This window comes from Mus musculus, chromosome 11 (genome assembly GCF_000001635.26).
Source record: "Mus musculus strain C57BL/6J chromosome 11, GRCm38.p6 C57BL/6J".
NCBI classification, from domain to species: domain Eukaryota; kingdom Metazoa; phylum Chordata; class Mammalia; order Rodentia; family Muridae; genus Mus; species Mus musculus.
In genome coordinates this window covers 54,579,504-54,597,199 of record NC_000077.6, presented here as the reverse complement: position 1 = coordinate 54,597,199, position 17,696 = coordinate 54,579,504, and the positions used below count along the sequence as shown (strand labels likewise).

Here is a 17,696-nt window from a genome sequence, read left to right as displayed (position 1 = left end):
TGTTTTATAGTTGTTATTAGCACAATAGAACTAATTTAGAATTCAAGTGCAGTTTAAATTTAATGATTAAACTATATAAAAATAGTAATCACTTACTTTGGAGGCCCATGGCTGAAGACAATTGGCGTAACATCGAACAAGAAAAGCCATTTCCTTGGCTGGAGGGGTAGTTTCTCTTTTAAACCAGAGAGAGCCACACTGACGAGTATGTTGACAAAATTCTGCTAAGTTTCTTTTATAATCCACATACCATTGTTGCTATATAAATGTAGCTCCTCCAACCCTCTTTACAAACAAAAATCAGAAGCTTTCAGAAGCAGAATATTGTTCTCAGTATAAGAATTATCCTTAAATGCCACTTTACAAGCAAGTAACATCAAATAAAGATGTTTAGATTTCAGGCTCAGCACACAGTTACATGCATCCCCAGGCACCTGACATAGACATACACATTGGCAGCAAAGAGACTAATATCGTATCTATCAGTCAAAGCAAGTAGGCAACATGCATGAAATCTGTGTTCCTGGAATCTGTGAAACCTTTCTCTGTAATATAGCTGGTTTTCCGTCAACTTATTTCATTCGGAAGAGCAAACACTGCAGAGTCTTCTGCATCAGAGGCAAAGCAAATGCTGTATTCTGAAGACTACAGTCTCTTCTTTAAATATCCTTAAATGCTAGAGGTTAAAAACCAAACCAAACCAAAACAAAAGACGAAACAAAAAAATCCCACCATACACATACATCATCGAGAGCAAATGGAGGCAGGAGACAAATGCTCTAACAGGTTTGTTCTGTATAATGTCTGAGAATATCCAGAATTCAAAGCAACCTTCTCTTCTCCCAAGCAGTTTCACAGCTCTGCAATACAGCTTCTGATTCCAGGCATTAGTAAGAAAGCACCGATGATCTAAGTCTGCCCTTTCTGGATAACATGTATATACGATGCAACACAAAAACCACTACATCTTTTGTGAACGCAAGAGTCTGTCAGTGTCTTAATTCCTGCTGTCCTTGCCTGCTTCACAGCAGCTCCCTAAGGAGAAGCTCCTATTGATTCTATGCCCTGCAGTAAGATGAAATATCTAATAAGAAGGAAAGAGAGTGGGAGGAGAATAGAGCTAAAAGGATGACATCACCTGTGCAGAAAGCCTTCACAAACTGCATTAGATCAATTGGCTACTGTATCTGCAGATGTAGCCCAAGAGCAATTTACTGAACGAAAACACACACACACACACACACACACACACACACGACCTTCTGTGAGACACGCTGGCAAGCTAAATCCTGTAAGCACAAAACCTGGCTAATGTACCCATCTATTTTATAGTTTTTACAATTCTGTACATTAATATTCAGTTGTATTTGAAAAGTCTCTTTTCTAATATTATTTAAATTTAACACAGAATTTTCTCTCAGGGGAAAATAATTTGCTGTAGTAAGATACTATTGAATTCTAAATACATGGGCTGTCTGGTTCAGAGATGTCACATCAAAGGAATGTTAATACCATAAATTTATGGGTTTCTACATACAACTTGCTATTTATTGAATGTTCTGAAGGTTAAATCTTCAAGCCCACATTGAGTTAGTATTAAAAATTAAAACAGGTGGTAAGATTTATATATATTTTTTAAACAAAACCAAGATTTTTATGTAAACAGATTTAAATAAAAACAATCCTTTTGCAAGGAGAAAAAAAAATCCATGTAGGTACAATGTATACTAATTCCTCTAAGGAAGAATAATCTATACAACATAGTACTTCACTGCAGTCAATGTGCAATTCCTAGAAAGAGAGCCAGCAAAACACAAAATGAATCAGAAAAGGAAACAATTAAACCTGTCTTTGATAAGAACATGGACTAAAAGGAAGCCGTCATATTTTTCTTTAAAACTTTAAAGAGAAAAAATTTGCCACGCCCTCTGCAGTAAGATAAGCACCATAGCCTTTCCTTCATGCTTCTGCTACAAGGCACCCTTTCTTTTATGCTTCTGCTTATCCACCCACCTAGCACTTCATCGCCTCCCAGTGCTCCCCCCAATGGCTAAAATACAGTCAGGCATACCTCCAGGCAGCACAACTGTGAGACCAGCAGTCAGTGTGTAAAGCGACAGAACTATTTTCCTCTATTTAGATAATACTTTTGAAGACAGGGAATGTGCAACACACAAGGTGATTACCTGACAAACAGGTATTGTAATGAAAGATTCTGCTTACTGCTGAAAATAAATCTTATTAACATACATGTATGTGCAGGCGCACACACACACACACACACACACACACACACACACACACACACACAGTTCCTTGATTCCCTCAAGCAAGGTCTCTTACTTTCCAAGTGATACTGAACTCCTAATCTGAATCGTGCTGCTCCTATACAACTGGAATTTAATGTAGTAATGCTATTATTTTGAACACATATTCCATGTTTACAAAATACAACTGTATTTTACATGAATTGCCTCTGAATTGTTTTATTCAAAACCCTATGAATTGCTGTATTCAAAAACCCAGTCCTTTCCCACAAAACTTACACTGAAATATAAAATTTGTTCTCACAAATTCAAATAAGCACCAGTTTACTAAATATAAACCATTTGTAGAGATTGATTTTCAAGAACTATTTTTCCAATTTAATGAATATAAACTAAGTTGGAATTTCAAAAATGCAACTTTAAAGACAAAGGAAAAGCATTCACTTCTTAAATACAAAAATATGGATAAAGATATTTTTGGCTGAAGATACATTTTCTAAAGAAATGTACTAAACACAAAAATTAGTAACAGGACTTAAGATTATTTTAACTATCATGCCAGTCTATAATTATATTCATGTATGTACTGGTAGGATAAACGACAGCCAACCACAACCAGTATCTGCAGTGGCTCCTTGTTCCTTTTTATAAATCATGCTGATACCTTTGACACAAAGGAAGACCTCAAGCTGGGCAAAGAGACAGTCATCTCTTAACTGCTGCTCTGGGAATGAAATGCAAGCCACTAACGCCATATGTCAAGACCTACTGGAGTACACATCAACCCCAATAAAGGATCAAGACAATTATTTCTCTCCTCCCTACTCCCCAGTTTGGCTGGCTTATAAGAAAAGATGACATCATCTTATTCTACCAATTATCTTACAGTATTTGCTATTTCAGAACCAGTATGGTGAACCTATCATGGGAAACCTCCTGGGATAACAAACCTGCTTTTCCAGCAGGAAGCAAGAGGCCAAACTATACTCAGCATATAGACCCTAAAAGCAGTCTAATTATACTGCCCCCTCCATTGTCTCTTCACATTCAATAACTAATCTTTTAACTAATTACTGATCTAAATTAGGTCAGTAATTTGTTAAATAACCAAAATGATTTACTAGACAAACCAATTTTTTTTCATGAGCATCACCTTTAGAATTTATCATGATCTCACCTCATCATCAAGTGAAGTCAGTGCAGTGATGGAGGGAGTCTTGATTCACAGTCTAGACTCATCACTACAGGCACTGAAGAACACACTTTCCTGCATGTGAAATACCAGTATGCTGAGCCATACAAACAAAATCTTTAGCTTTAAAAGGGGCATTTGACTACTGTGAGATAAAACAAAGTTTCCAATAATTACAAAACAGTTTTTATAAATATATAAATGATCTGGTTACTAAAATTTGTTATTTAAATATATAATTTACAAGCCAGCTATAAACTGAATATCGGAAATTTGCTGCATAGAAAACCAAAGATAAGGTTCTAATAGTTAATAATATACCCATTCTTCGCCACCCCATCTGCACAGTGAAACATTACAGGCGCAATTTAGGGATGCCAAATGCCCAAAGAGAGTAACAAAAGTATTTTACAAAATAAAACTGTCATCTCTGCCTTTTATTTAAGCAGTTGGTTTTAGAAATGTAAACTGTTAAACACATTGATTTCTGTAGAAAATCCTACTGAAGTAGTTTAATCCTGAAAAATAAATTGATAATGCTACAGTGATGATCACGCTATGCAGTGACAGCACGCCAGCTTCTGTAAAGTAACCACAGTGTCCCACCCTTTCCTCCCTCTGCTTAGAGAAATCAATCTGTAGCTATCAAACACGGTTAACTCTAATTCCTTTTGCCCCTTAAGTAATTTCTGACTTCAAGAAGCCAGTCCTATCTACTCCTCATCATCCTAAAGAAAAAGAGCATCACAGCTTTCCTCCTGGTCTTTGTAAGCAACCGTGCTAGCATACTGTGACGTACTCACTGATTGCTTGCATGCTATCAAAAACCTTTGTCAAAACCACTTGAAGTCCATATGTACTATGAAATATGATATATCCTTAGGGAGTGATTGAGAAAGAAAGAGCAAGGGGAGAGAGGAAAGCTGTTATCATCAGCGATGGTGATGTAAGCTTCTATAATTAGAATCAGTGAAACTGAAGGAACAATAAAAGGCACCACCATGCTTCTACTTTGCCCTACCCAAAGAAGCTGTACCAGGCCTTTTCTATATACATAGAAGGAAGATATTTTGCACATAGAAGTCAGACAAGTATATATTATTATGAACATAGTTTTAAAATAGTTATTTCTTTTAAAAAATCTAGTAATTTAAAAAATCCATAAACAAGAAAATAAAATTTCATTTTAAAAATAAACTGTCAAGAATACTTTGTCTGAACTGGATCACACTATTACCTCTAATTTAAACACATCATTTTCTAGTATTGTGAAAATTGAATACAGAACATAGTTTTTAGTGAACAGAGAACAGATCAATCTGAAAAGCAGTAATGTTAATTTGTTTGCCATTTAAGGAGCTATTATACTTGTCTACCTGGAATGCTGTCAAAAATTATCCTTAGACTGCTGACATACATTAAGACCTGAGTTAAACAATTATTGGAAGAGCTTTCTTTGGCAATTGCTGTGCAAACAGTCACAAGTATGATAATCTTTCTCATTCTGGGTCCCTGGACACATCCACATGAGTTAGTTTTATCCTTAGGAAACCACAAACTGCCCCAGAAGGAACAGTATACCTGGCTGTCTTCCTCGCAGCACTAACATTCATGCATACTGGATAATAAAAATTATTAAAAATATGACTACTGTGCTGTAATATTTATGTAGAAAGTTATTTTCATACTTTTAACTCAGTAATTTAATTTCTATGTATTAATCCTAAGGAAATAACCAGTTATTTATCAATTTATATATAAAAGTTGTTTGTTAACAGAAGAAAAACCAGAAGAGATAAACATACAGCATAGTATGAATGTTAAAGTGTTTTGGAAAATTTTAGTTGACAAAAAATTTAAAAGGAAGGATATATAAGCAGTCAGTATCATCCAATATAAAGGTTTGTGTTAATAAACATTCCTTTGAAAGTCACTTTTCCAGCACTAACTACCTCGGCTCTGAGGACCTTGCTTTACTTCTATGTGTTACATTTCTGTAAGAAGCATATATTTCACCAAACACTTTAACAACTCTTAAACTGACATTTCTCCCACTTAATATCAATTGCATTGATTTGTGGACTCACGACTCTGGAGTTTGTTTTAAGAATCTATCAAGAACTATGTTACTTTCCAGAGTGAACCAGATTCTACTAGGAGATATAGATAGTAGTGAATGGAGGGCGGAGGGGGGAGGAGAATATCTTTGAAAAAAATTTAAGATAGAAAGCACCAGGAAAATCACAACACTTGCATTAACAGTGGAGAAGGTGACCTTCTCTATTGAGAGGCTTGAGATCCAGTTAAGACCACACTGATACATCACAATGAGATTACCTAGTAAAAAAAAACCTAAATTTCATACTAACATACTCAAACACCAACTAATTTCTAAACTTCCAAAACAACATCCAGATCTATAATTGACTCAGTTACATTTCTACAAAAATGACTTAGCATTAATGATGTCTGGTATTTCATTTCCAGTCAAAGATACAAGTGTTTACTTTGATAAAAATCAAGATGTTTCATGTTTCAGGCTTACTCTTGGAATTTAACTCAGGGTAATACTAGTATTAAAAATTGAACAACATGTAGGGAAATGTTCACTATTGGGGTCGGTGCGATGGCTCAGTGGGTAAGAGCACTGACTGCTCTTCTTGAAGGTCCTAAGTTCAAATCCCAGCAACCACATGGTGGCTTACAACCACCTGTAATGAGATCTGACGCCCTCTTCTGGTGTGTCTGTACTTACATATAATAATAAATAAATCTTTGGGCTGGATCGAGCAGGGACTGAGGAAGTGGGGCTGATTGGAGCAAGCAGAGGTCCTAAATTCAATTACCAACAACCACATGAAGGCCCACAACCATCTGTACAGCTACAGTGTACTCACATACATTAAAATAAATAAAGAAATCTTTTAAAAAGACAGAAAATGTTCACTATTACACTTTATTTAAAACAAGGCAAGTGGACTGAGGAGCTGGCTCAATGGGAAAAGTATTTGCTATACAAGCATGAGGACTGACTGAGCTTTGAGTCTCAGATGCAGTATTGTATATCTCTAACTCCAGTACTCCTACACTGAGATGGAAGGGAGGGACAAGAAATTTCAGAAGCTTGATATGGGCCAACTATCCTGGTATATGCAAAGGTGAACAAAAAGTGTTTCTGAGAGGAATGGCACTGGAGACTGTCTTCTGAGCCACAGAGATGCTATGACACATATGTGCCTATACACAAACAAATATAAAAATAAAATAAAAAAGCAATTAATCTTATGCAAAAAATAAAAAAGAGCTCAGGATTGAACTTATGGTTTGCACATACCACACATGTTCTTTACCAATGAACTACATTCACAAATTCAGTAAGTTGGTAATTAATTTTTCTCAGTGGAGCAGAACTGTATGGGCACCTGTATCAGGCATATGTAATGTACTATGGACCAACAAAGGACAAAGGGAAGTACAGTCCACGAGGAAACGTCAGAGGTTTCTCCAGAGATAATGTGGATGAATGGAGTTTGGGAGCAAAGTTAAGACTGTCAGAAGACATGGCACAACACTACTATGAACAAAAAGAACAAGAAGCAAGTTAAAATTAGAGTTAGACTCAGAAGCTCAGCATTAATATTAGGAAAAGAGGTCAGTAATAGCCTTCCAGAGAAGAAGAGCAGGCTGAAGGAAGGAAGGAAGGGAGGGAGGGAGGGAGGGAGGGAGGGAGGGAGGGAGGGAGGACAGAGTTGGGCCAGAAAGCTGTAAAGGTAGACTGCTGTCACATAAGAAAGGGACTTCAATTTAAACTGTAAAACATTTGGGTTAAACAACTGGCCTTGCTAACTACTATAAAAAAAGAGGTAGTTATTATTTTTTAGTAAGACAAGAGTCCACTCTGCAGACCGAGATGTCCTGGAGCTTGTGGTGAGTCTTTCTGGCTCTGCCTTCTGAATGCTGGGATTAAAAGGATGCACAACCCAGTTCAGTCAAAGTTTATTTCTGTGCTTCCAACTACAAGGGCAAACGCAGTCTGAAAATGTTGAACTGACAATTCTAGTAATACACAATCTACAAGTTTTAAATAGTGCATCCTTCTGAGTAGCATTACGTTGATCCTGTTGTCTTGCTCCTTCTAACCTGGGACTAGACATATCTCTGTTTAGAAACTTACTCTGTGTACTTTCTACCAAGAACTCAAGTTCAAAGTATTTTAAAAACAAGTGTGTGTGTGTGTGTGTGTTAATTTTATGTGTATGAGTATTTTGCCTAGATGTATGCATGTGCCTGGTATCCTTGAAAGGCATCAGATCTCCTTGAACTGGGGTAATGAACAGTTGTGAACCTCCATGTGGGTGCTGAGAGCTGAACCCGGGTCCTCTAGAAGAGCAGCTGGTACTCTTAGCCACTGAACAATTTCTCTACCCCCTAAGTTTCCACTCCTAGATATAGCTGATTGAATTCAGGTTATCAGGCTTGGTGCCAAGCATCTTTACCTGTTGACCCATGTCACCATGCTCAAATTCAAGAAATTCCTACGCTGAGGTTGCTAATATCTTTAGAAATGAGTCTTTTACCTGTGAAATAGGTGTACTGGCTAGTCTTGTGTCAACTTGACACAGCTGGAGTTATCACAGGAAAAGGAGCTTCAGTTGAGGAAATGCCTCCATGAGATCCAACTGTAAGGCATTTTCTCAATTAGTGATCAAGGGGAAAGGCCCCTTGTGGGTGGGACCATCTCTGGGCTGGCAGTCTTAGGTTCTATAAGAGAGCAGGCTGAGCAAGCCAGGGGAAGCAAGCCAGTAAAGAACATCCCTCCATGGCCTCTGCATCAGCTCCTGCTTCCTGACCTGCTTGAGTTCCAGTCCTGACTTCTTTCAGTGATGAACAGCAATGTGGAAGAGTAAGCTGAATAAACCCTTTGCTCACCAACTGCTTCTTGGTCATGATGTTTGTGCAGGAATAGAAACCCTGACTAAGACAAAAGGGAAAGGCAAAGAACATCTTGTACTGTTTTGCTGGCATATATCAAACTAAAGAAAGGCACAGTAATATTCAGGTTAAGATGAAGAAGACAATAAACTTGAAGAAGAAAGACATGCATTCAAATGATGGCAATGTGGTACACAAAAGCAATAGGCCTACATCAAGACCTCGGTAAAGGATCCCCTGAAATGAGTGACACCAAGCCATTCATTATAAGTAAGGGATGGCTATGATCATTTAGGATTCAGTTTGGACCAAAAAATAAAAAAAATGTCTGGTAAAGCGGTATTTGCAAATAAAAAAGCTGCTGCCACATTCTATTTAGCACGAGCAGTGTGCTTATCAAGTTAACCTGAACTCATACTTTCATTCTCATTTATTAGCTTACTTGACTTTATTTACTTTAACATCTTTATGAAAGTGATTGCAATTGCTGAGTGTTTTACAGACTATAAGACACTAGGCAAAGTCCTTTAATAAACCTGTAAGTTATCAACCTAAACATACCAATATCCCCAGAACTATAACACTACCAATAAAACCCACAAATCAAAAACACTCAGACCAAAATAAAGCTCACACAACTTGACCAAAGACACATAAAACTAAGAAAACTTACCTAAGCTAAAAAAACAGGTGCTGTTATTATGACAGGCAAATTACTCTGAGGATACAATGAGGCTCTCATTATTAAGGCAAGAGCAATGTAATGTAGAGAGTAAGCGTACACATTTGACAGATGTTCTAAAAGCACATGTGCATGCTCCATCTTTCCAAGAAGAAAATGATACAGAATTGAGTCCTGGGGATGAACAGGTTTTAAGTAAAGCAACAAATAATAAAGGGAGGTTTAAAACAAAATGAAGAATACAAGAGATTTATATAAAAACATGGCCTGTTTAAGGACCAACAATGTGGCATGGTCAAAAAAAAAAATAGGAGATACATAGAAAAACAAAGTACAAAACTGGAAATGTGAGGACCTGTGCTTGTCAACCTGGCAGCTGCAATTTATCTATTTAGTTACTTAAACTGATTCCAAACTAAATAAAGTTAAAACTTTAAGACACCGAGTTACATTAGCCACATTCTAAGCACTTAGGGACCATATGTGGGTGGCTGTTACTCATCTGCGCAGTACCACATAAGGTCTGCTCCATCATAACAAGTTCCACTGCACAGGCTGGTCTAGACTCTGGATGTCCTCACATGCTGGATCACTGCAACTTCTCTGACAGATTGTGGTAAACCACCACCCAAAACCAACCAACCAACCAAACCAACCAACCAAACCAAGGATATTGTTAGAGCTCCATCTAAAACTTAAAAAAGCAAAATGAATGGACCAGTTGGTGGTAGGGGGTAGGAGAATATTAAGAACAAGCCTACCAAAAGGAGAACCAATTTTGAACAGATTTTAAAATCAAATACAAAAATGACTAAGTACATTTGTCTTGATAAAGAGATTACATAATACTTCTCATCTTAAGAAATATCCCCAATCCAGATGAAAACAGTTTGTGCAGTGAGTGGGCTTGGGTGACGTTATAACAGTCCTATGAGGAAAATTAAGGCAGGGGTAGTGGCACATGAACGACAGAAGAGGACATGAGTTAAAAAATAACCAAGTCATATGTTGCAAGACCTCTCACAACAAAATAGTAGTGAGCACTTAGAGAAATGACACAGGGAAACTGAAACATACATTTTAAATAACTGAGGGAGAAAAAGTCTACAGGTACCAAGAATCACGCACCAGGTGTGTGCTTATATCCCAAGTACCCCAACAGAAGCCCAGCGAACAGGCAGGTAAGGAGTCAGCACTACTGCTTTAGTGGCAAAGCAACCTAAGCACAATGTGAGTACTAAAGGAGGAGGGACTATAGGCAGCCAGCTCATCTAGAGATGCTGGACTCTCTCTACATGGATTAATTACAGATTCTACTCTCTAAATATTTTTTATAAAACAAACAGCTTTGTGCTATTTCTAAATACTAAATACATCTTTCTCAAAGGTCCATGGTCTGAGAAGATTTTACAATGTCCAAAATAACTAAATTATGACAAGGTTTTATTTATCCCTACAGCAACAAGATTACTTAAAATCTTTAAACCACAATGTACATAATATTAGAGTTTCGGAAGAAGGCTAGTAAAATCTGACTCTATCAAGTGCTAATAAGGAGGAGGAACAAGTTACTTTGTCTCTTAGACCAAAGGAAAGAATACAACAAAGAATGGAAACTGTGCAGGCACTCTGAAGAACAGGTTCTCTGTTTTGTTTTACATTTGTTCTGTTTAATGTAGCATTTAATATCTGATCTAGTCACCTCTCCTGAGTATTAACTTAGGAAGCTGAAAATAACTGTTTCAAAAAAGATGTATACACAACCGTTCATAACGGTGCTACAATGAAACAATTAAATCAGGTAGAAAATGAAACAAAACATGCCATACTGAAACAATTGAGTATTGCTTAGCAAAAAAGTGGAAAGATAATGAAATAGACAATATGGATATATCACATAATCACTGAAACAAGAATAAGATGACAGGCAAAAAGAATAATGTAACACAGTAAGCCATATAAAGTCCCAGTGAATACAACTAATTAACACTAAGAGAAAGCACAGAGGCTGCCTAAGAAAACAGGGATTTAGAGAAGGATGGATTAAAAAAGAGATAAAGCATCTGGGAGTGATAAAAATGTCTATCTTGATCATGCTGACTGCTATAACATCAAACTTCAGGTATGAGTTATGTGCTACTGATAGCCAATAAACTTAAAAAGAAACATAAACTGTTACAAAGACTGAAGTTTTGAAGATGACTACTAGAGGAGGCCTGGAAGCACAGGTCATACTTAAGAGCTGTTTTGAAGGCTGAGACTGCAAGTTTCAACCCTGACCTGGCTACAGACTGAGTTCAAGCACAGCCTGTGTAGCTGTTGAGACCCTGTCTCAAAAGTAAGACGAAGGCTGGGCACGTAGCTCAGTCAAGAAACAGAAGGTGCTGAGGTCAATCACCAGCACTACATTCCTTTTTACATTATCTCACACTGAGGTTAAGCCTGCCACTGGGAGGAATGAATATGATCACAGTACAGTTATATATTAAAACATCACAATAAAACTATTTTCTATAGTTAATAGCAAAATATTCCAGCCAGGCAGTGTTGGCGCACACCTTTAATCCCAACACTTGGGAGGCAGAGGCAGGTGGATCTCTGAGTTTAAGGCCAGCCTGGTCTACAGAGTGAGTTGCAGCACAGCAAGGAATAACATGAGTAACCATGTCTCGAAAAAAAAAAAAAAGTCAAATATTCCAAATGATGAGTAAGCCATCTTTTTTCAGTCATTCTGTCTTTCACATGCAAAGTGCTAAGTATTCACTTTTACCATTGAGCTATATTCCAGCTCTTCTGCACCTATTCTAAGTATTCGGTAAGAAAAACTTAAAATCTATCTAAATTCTTTCTCACAAAATTATAATGTACTGGCTATGCTGTAAATACTGTGACAAAAAAACCAACATTGGCAAAATATTCTGTACATCTTTAAGAATTGCAAACCTTTAGCACCCTAGCATAAAAAATTTGATGGTTCTAAATTGAATAAAAGAGACTAGCAAAGATGTAGGTGGATGGATCTCTGTGAGTTTGAGAGCAGCCTAGCATATACATAACAAAGTTCCAGACCAGCCAGAGCTACACAGTAAACAAAAACTATCAAATAAAAGCATTTCTCATTTTGTTCTATGAATTGCTGACAATAAGGCAAAGAAAATAAAGGACTTTACAGTGGTTATAACCCAATCCTCTGTAAATGCTTTCACAGAAACTAGAACCTCATTTTTCTTTTTGAAAAAATTTAGTCTTATAAATTTATTCCAATGAGTTTTTTCAAAGAAGCATTCAAACTTACAATTAAATTTTGGTTAACTTTTCTTTTTGTACAGGTACATATTCTAAGTTGAACATATTTCCCTTCTGTTCAATCTCCCTAAAGCCCCCTTTCTTACCTTTCTCCCTTCCATGTCTTTGTTCCCCTAGGCAATTCTACTTCTATTTTAATCATATATACTACATACACACATGCATATATCTATATATCCACACATATAATTTTATGTATACATATATAAGATCTAACAATCATAAGAGAAAACATTTTGTTTGTCTGTGGCTGGTTAATTCACAATATGATTCTACAGTTGCACCAGTTTTCTTGGTAACAATATAACTTTATTCTCATGCGTTCACATGTGCATACACATACACACATGCACGCATGAGAATAAAGTTATATTGTTAGAATAGCTTCTAACTAGTATATGTCATGTATATGTTGTAGTTAGAAGCTATTGTTTTTAGGTGCTGTCCATCTTTTTTGACAATCTTTAACTGGTCCAGAACTTGTTAAGTAGGATAGATTGGCTGGCTAGGGAGCTTTGGAGACCAGAATCTGCCTGTTCACTGCTGGGGTTACAAGCTTGGGACTTCCATTACTAGCTATTTGAAATGTGGGTTCTAAGAATGGAACTCGAGCTGTCATGCTTGCAAGGGAACATCTGCCCAGCTCTCAGTTCCACTGTGAACACGCACCATGCTTCCCTTACCCGTTTCTCTGCTGTTAAGCACTAAGTGGTTTCGTACCTATTTTTACTAGTGCTGCCATAAGCACTAGCGTGCAAGTGCATCAGTGCTGCCATAAGCACTAGCGTGCAAGTGCATCATTTCTGTGATATGCTGACTTGGAGTTCTTCAGGTCAATACCCAGGAACAATACAGCTGCTCAAACAGCAGACCTACTTTGAGTTTTGAGAAACTGTCATATTGATTTCTTTAAAAGTTGGACTAGTTCAGAGTCTTTTTTTTTTTTTTTGGTTTTTCGAGACAGGGTTTCTCTGTGTAGCCCGGGCTGTCCTGGAACTCACTCTGTAGACTAGGCTGGCCTCGAACTCAGAAATCCGCTTCCTGAGTGCTGGGATTAAAGGCGTGCACCACCACTCCCAGCTAGTTCAGAGTCTTATGAAGACTGTCAATGTAGCATTTTCTTGTTGGGAGCCGCCCCCACATTCGCCGTCACAAGATGGCGCTGACATCCTGTGTTCTAAGTGGTAAACAAATAATCTGCGCATGTGCCAAGGGTATTTTACGACTACTTGTACTCTGCCTTTCCCGTGAACGTCAGCTCGGCCATGGGCTGCAGCCAATCAGGGAGTGATGCGTCCTAGGCGAAATATAACTCTCCTAAATAGGGAAGGGGTTTCGGTTTTGTTATTGGGGTGGCTTTCGCTTTTGGGGCTGGGGGTTTGCGCTCCTGGCTCCTGAAGATGTAAGCAATAAAGTTTTGCCGCAGAAGATTCTGGTTTGTTGTGTTCTTCCTGGCCGGGGGCGTGAGAACGCGAGTAAGAATTGGTGCCGAAACCCGGGACGAAAAAATACAAGAAAACTCGGGACCGGCGCAAGGAAGATCCCTCATTCCAGAACCAGAACTGCGGGTCGCGGTAATAAAGGTTCCCGTAAAGCAGACTGTTAAGAAGGATTCAACTGCATGAATTCAGAACTTTTCAGCTGGGGGAACAGAGTACCAGTGAGTACAGCTTTACAAGGTAAGTCTGGTCTTGAACTTTCTAAGGAAATTCAAGACAGTCTATCAGAAGTAAAGTGGAAAATGGCTTTACAAGGTATGTTTGGCCTTGAATTTTTTCTAGTGTTAGGAGCCCTTTTGTTCCTTTTCACATGTTATCAGGTGATTAAGATAGGGCTGAAAATTCTGGATGAAATTCAGGGCAATCTATCAGAAGTAAAGCGGGGAGAGAGAGTAGGAGCAAAGAGAAAATATGGTACACAAAATAAGTATACAGGCCTTTCCAAGGGTCTTGAACCCGAGGAAAAGTTTAGGTCAGGTAAGAATACCTGGGGAGAGATTAGAAGGAAGGAAAAGAAAAAAGAAAAGAAAAAAGATCGATTAGCGAAGGTCTCTAGGAGATACTCGTCACTAGATGAGCTCAGGAAGCCAGCTCTTAGTAGCTCTGAAGCAGATGAAGAATTCTCCTCTGAGGAAACAGACTGGGAGGAAGAAGCAGCCCATTACCAGCCAGCTAATTGGTCAAGAAAAAAGCCAAAAGCGGCTGGCGAAAGCCAGCGTACTGTTCAACCTCCGGGCAGTCGGTTTCAAGGTCTGCCCTATGCGGAGCCCCCGCCCTGCGTAGTGCGTCAGCAATGCGCAGAGAGGCAGTGCGCAGAGAGACAGTGCGCAGAGAGGCAGTGCGCAGACTCATTCATTCCCAGAGAGGAACAAAGAAAAATACAACAGGCATTTCCAGTCTTTGAAGGAGCCGAGGGTGGGCGTGTCCACGCTCCGGTAAAATACGTGCAGATTAAAGAACTCGCCGAGTCGGTCCGTAAATACGGAACCAATGCTAATTTTACCTTGGTGCAGTTAGACAGGCTCGCCGGCATGGCACTAACTCCTGCTGACTGGCAAACGATTGTAAAAGCCGCTCTCCCTAGTATGGACAAATATATGGAATGGAGAGCTCTTTGGCACGAAGCTGCACAAGCGCAGGCCCGAACAAACGCAGCTGCTTTGACTCCAGAGCAGAGAGATTGGACTTTTGACTTGTTAACGGGTCAGGGAGCTTATTCTGCTGATCAGACAAACTACCATTGGGGAGCTTATGCCCAAATTTCCTCCACGGCTATTAGGGCCTGAAAGGCGCTCTCCCGAGCAGGTGAAGCCACTGGGCAATTAACAAAGATAATCCAGGGACCTCAGGAGTCCTTCTCAGATTTTGTGGCCAAAATGACAGAGGCAGCAGAGCGTATTTTTAGAGAGTCAGAGCAAGCCGCGCCTTTGATAGAACAGCTCATCTATGAGCAAGCCACAAAGGAGTGCCGAGCGGCCATAGCCCCAAGAAAGAACAAAGGCTTACAAGACTGGCTCAGGGTTTGTCGAGAGCTTGGGGGACCTCTCAGCAATGCAGGTTTAGCGGCTGCCATCCTTCAATCCCAAAACCGCTCCATGGGCAGAAATAATCAGAGGACATGTTTTAACTGCGGAAAGCCTGGGCATTTTAAGAAAGATTGCAGAGCTCCAGATAAACAGGGAGGGACTCTCACTCTTTGCTCTAAGTGTGACAAGGGTTATCATAGAGCCGACCAGTGTCGCTCTGTGAGGGATATAAAGGGCAGAATCCTTCCCCCACATGATAGTCAATCAGCTTATGTGCCAAAAAACGGGTCATCGGGCCCTCGGTCCCAGGGCCCTCAAAGATATGGGAACCAGTTTGTCAGGACCCAGGAAGCAGTCAGAGAGGCGACCCAGAAAGACCCACAAGGGTGGACCTGCGTGCCGCCTCCGACTTCCTATTAATGCCTCAAATGAGTATTCAGCCGGTGCCAGTGGAGCCTATACCATCCTTGCCCCCGGGAACCATGGGCCTTATTCTCGGCCGGGGTTCACTCACCTTACAGGGCTTAGTAGTCCACCCTGGAGTTATGGATTGTCAACATTCCCCTGAAATACAGGTCCTGTGCTCAAGCCCTAAAGGCGTTTTTTCTATTAGTAAAGGAGATAGGATAGCTCAGCTGCTGCTCCTCCCTGATAATACCAGGGAGAAATTTGCAGGACCTGAGATAAAGAAAATGGGCTCCTCAAGAAATGATTCTGCCTATTTGGTTGTATCTTTGAATGATAGACCTAAGCTCCGCCTTAAGATCAACGGAAAAGAGTTTGAAGGCATCCTTGATACCGGAGCAGATAAAAGTATAATTTCTACACATTGGTGGCCCAAAGCATGGCCCACCACAGAGTCATCTCATTCATTACAGGGCCTAGGTTATCAATCATGTCCCACTATAAGCTCCATTGCCTTGACATGGGAATCCTCTAAAGGGCAGCAAGGGAAATTCATACCTTATGTGCTCCCACTCCCGGTTAACCTCTGGGGAAGGGATATTATGCAGCATTTGGGCCTTATTTTGTCCAATGAAAACGCCCCATCGGGAGGGTATTCAGCTAAAGCAAAAAATATCATGGCAAAGATGGGTTATAAAGAAGGAAAAGGGTTAGGACATCAAGAACAGGGAAGGATAGAGCCCATCTCACCTAATGGAAACCAAGACAGACAGGGTCTGGGTTTTCCTTAGTGGCCATTGGGGCAGCACGACCCATACCATGGAAAACAGGGGACCCAGTGTGGGTTCCTCAATGGCCCCTATCCTCTGAAAAACTGGAAGCTGTGATTCAACTGGTAGAGGAACAATTAAAACTAGGCCATATTGAACCCTCTACCTCACCTTGAAATACTCCAATTTTTGTAATTAAGAAAAAGTCAGGAAAGTGGAGACTGCTCCATGACCTCAGAGCCATTAATGAGCAAATGAACTTATTTGGCCCAGTACAGAGGGGTCTCCCTGTACTTTCCGCCTTACCACGTGGCTGGAATTTAATTATTATAGATATTAAAGATTGTTTCTTTTCTATACCTTTGTGTCCAAGAGATAGGCCCAGATTTGCCTTTACCATGCCCTCTATTAATCACATGGAACCTGATAAGAGGTATCAATGGAAGGTCTTACCACAGGGAATGTCCAATAGTCCTACTATGTGTCAACTTTATGTGCAAGAAGCTCTTTTGCCAGTGAGGGAACAATTCCCCTCTTTAATTTTGCTCCTTTACATGGATGACATCCTCCTGTGCCATAAAGACCTTACCATGCTACAAAAGGCATATCCTTTTCTACTTAAAACTTTAAGTCAGTGGGGTTTACAGATAGCCACAGAAAAAGTCCAAATTTCTGATACAGGACAATTCTTGGGCTCTGTGGTGTCCCCAGATAAGATTGTGCCCCAAAAGGTAGAGATAAGAAGAGATCACCTCCATACCTTAAATGATTTTCAAAAGCTGTTGGGAGATATTAATTGGCTCAGACCTTTTTTAAAGATTCCTTCCGCTGAGTTAAGGCCTTTGTTTGGTATTTTAGAAGGAGATCCTCATATCTCCTCCCCTAGGACTCTTACTCTAGCTGCTAACCAGGCCTTACAAAAGGTGGAAAAAGCCTTACAGAATGCACAATTACAACGTATTGAGGATTCGCAGCCTTTCAGTTTGTGTGTCTTTAAGACAGCACAATTGCCAACCGCAGTTTTGTGGCAGAATGGGCCATTGTTGTGGATCCATCCAAACGTATCCCCAGCTAAAATAATAGATTGGTATCCTGTTGCAATTGCACAGCTTGCCCT

At 39.5% G+C, this 17,696-nt stretch overlaps 1 protein-coding gene across 17 annotated transcripts in view; it reads right to left on the bottom strand.

The window, feature by feature from the left end:
* The window catches only part of Rapgef6 (Rap guanine nucleotide exchange factor (GEF) 6), a 176,478-nt gene that overhangs the window by 102,087 nt on the left and 56,695 nt on the right, over positions 1-17,696 (bottom strand). For 2 of the 17 annotated variants that reach the window (NM_001252497.1, NM_001252498.1), the window contains exon 1: positions 97-1,054. The exons of 13 other annotated variants lie outside the window; for them this stretch is intronic. In NM_001252497.1, coding sequence (NP_001239426.1) covers positions 97-150 — 54 coding nt within the window. In that variant the 5' untranslated portion in view covers positions 151-1,054. Of the gene's footprint in view, positions 1-96; positions 7,178-17,696 lie in introns of those variants that run through there. 2 more of the 17 variants (XM_006532565.4, XM_006532566.4) reach the window with 2 other exon arrangements.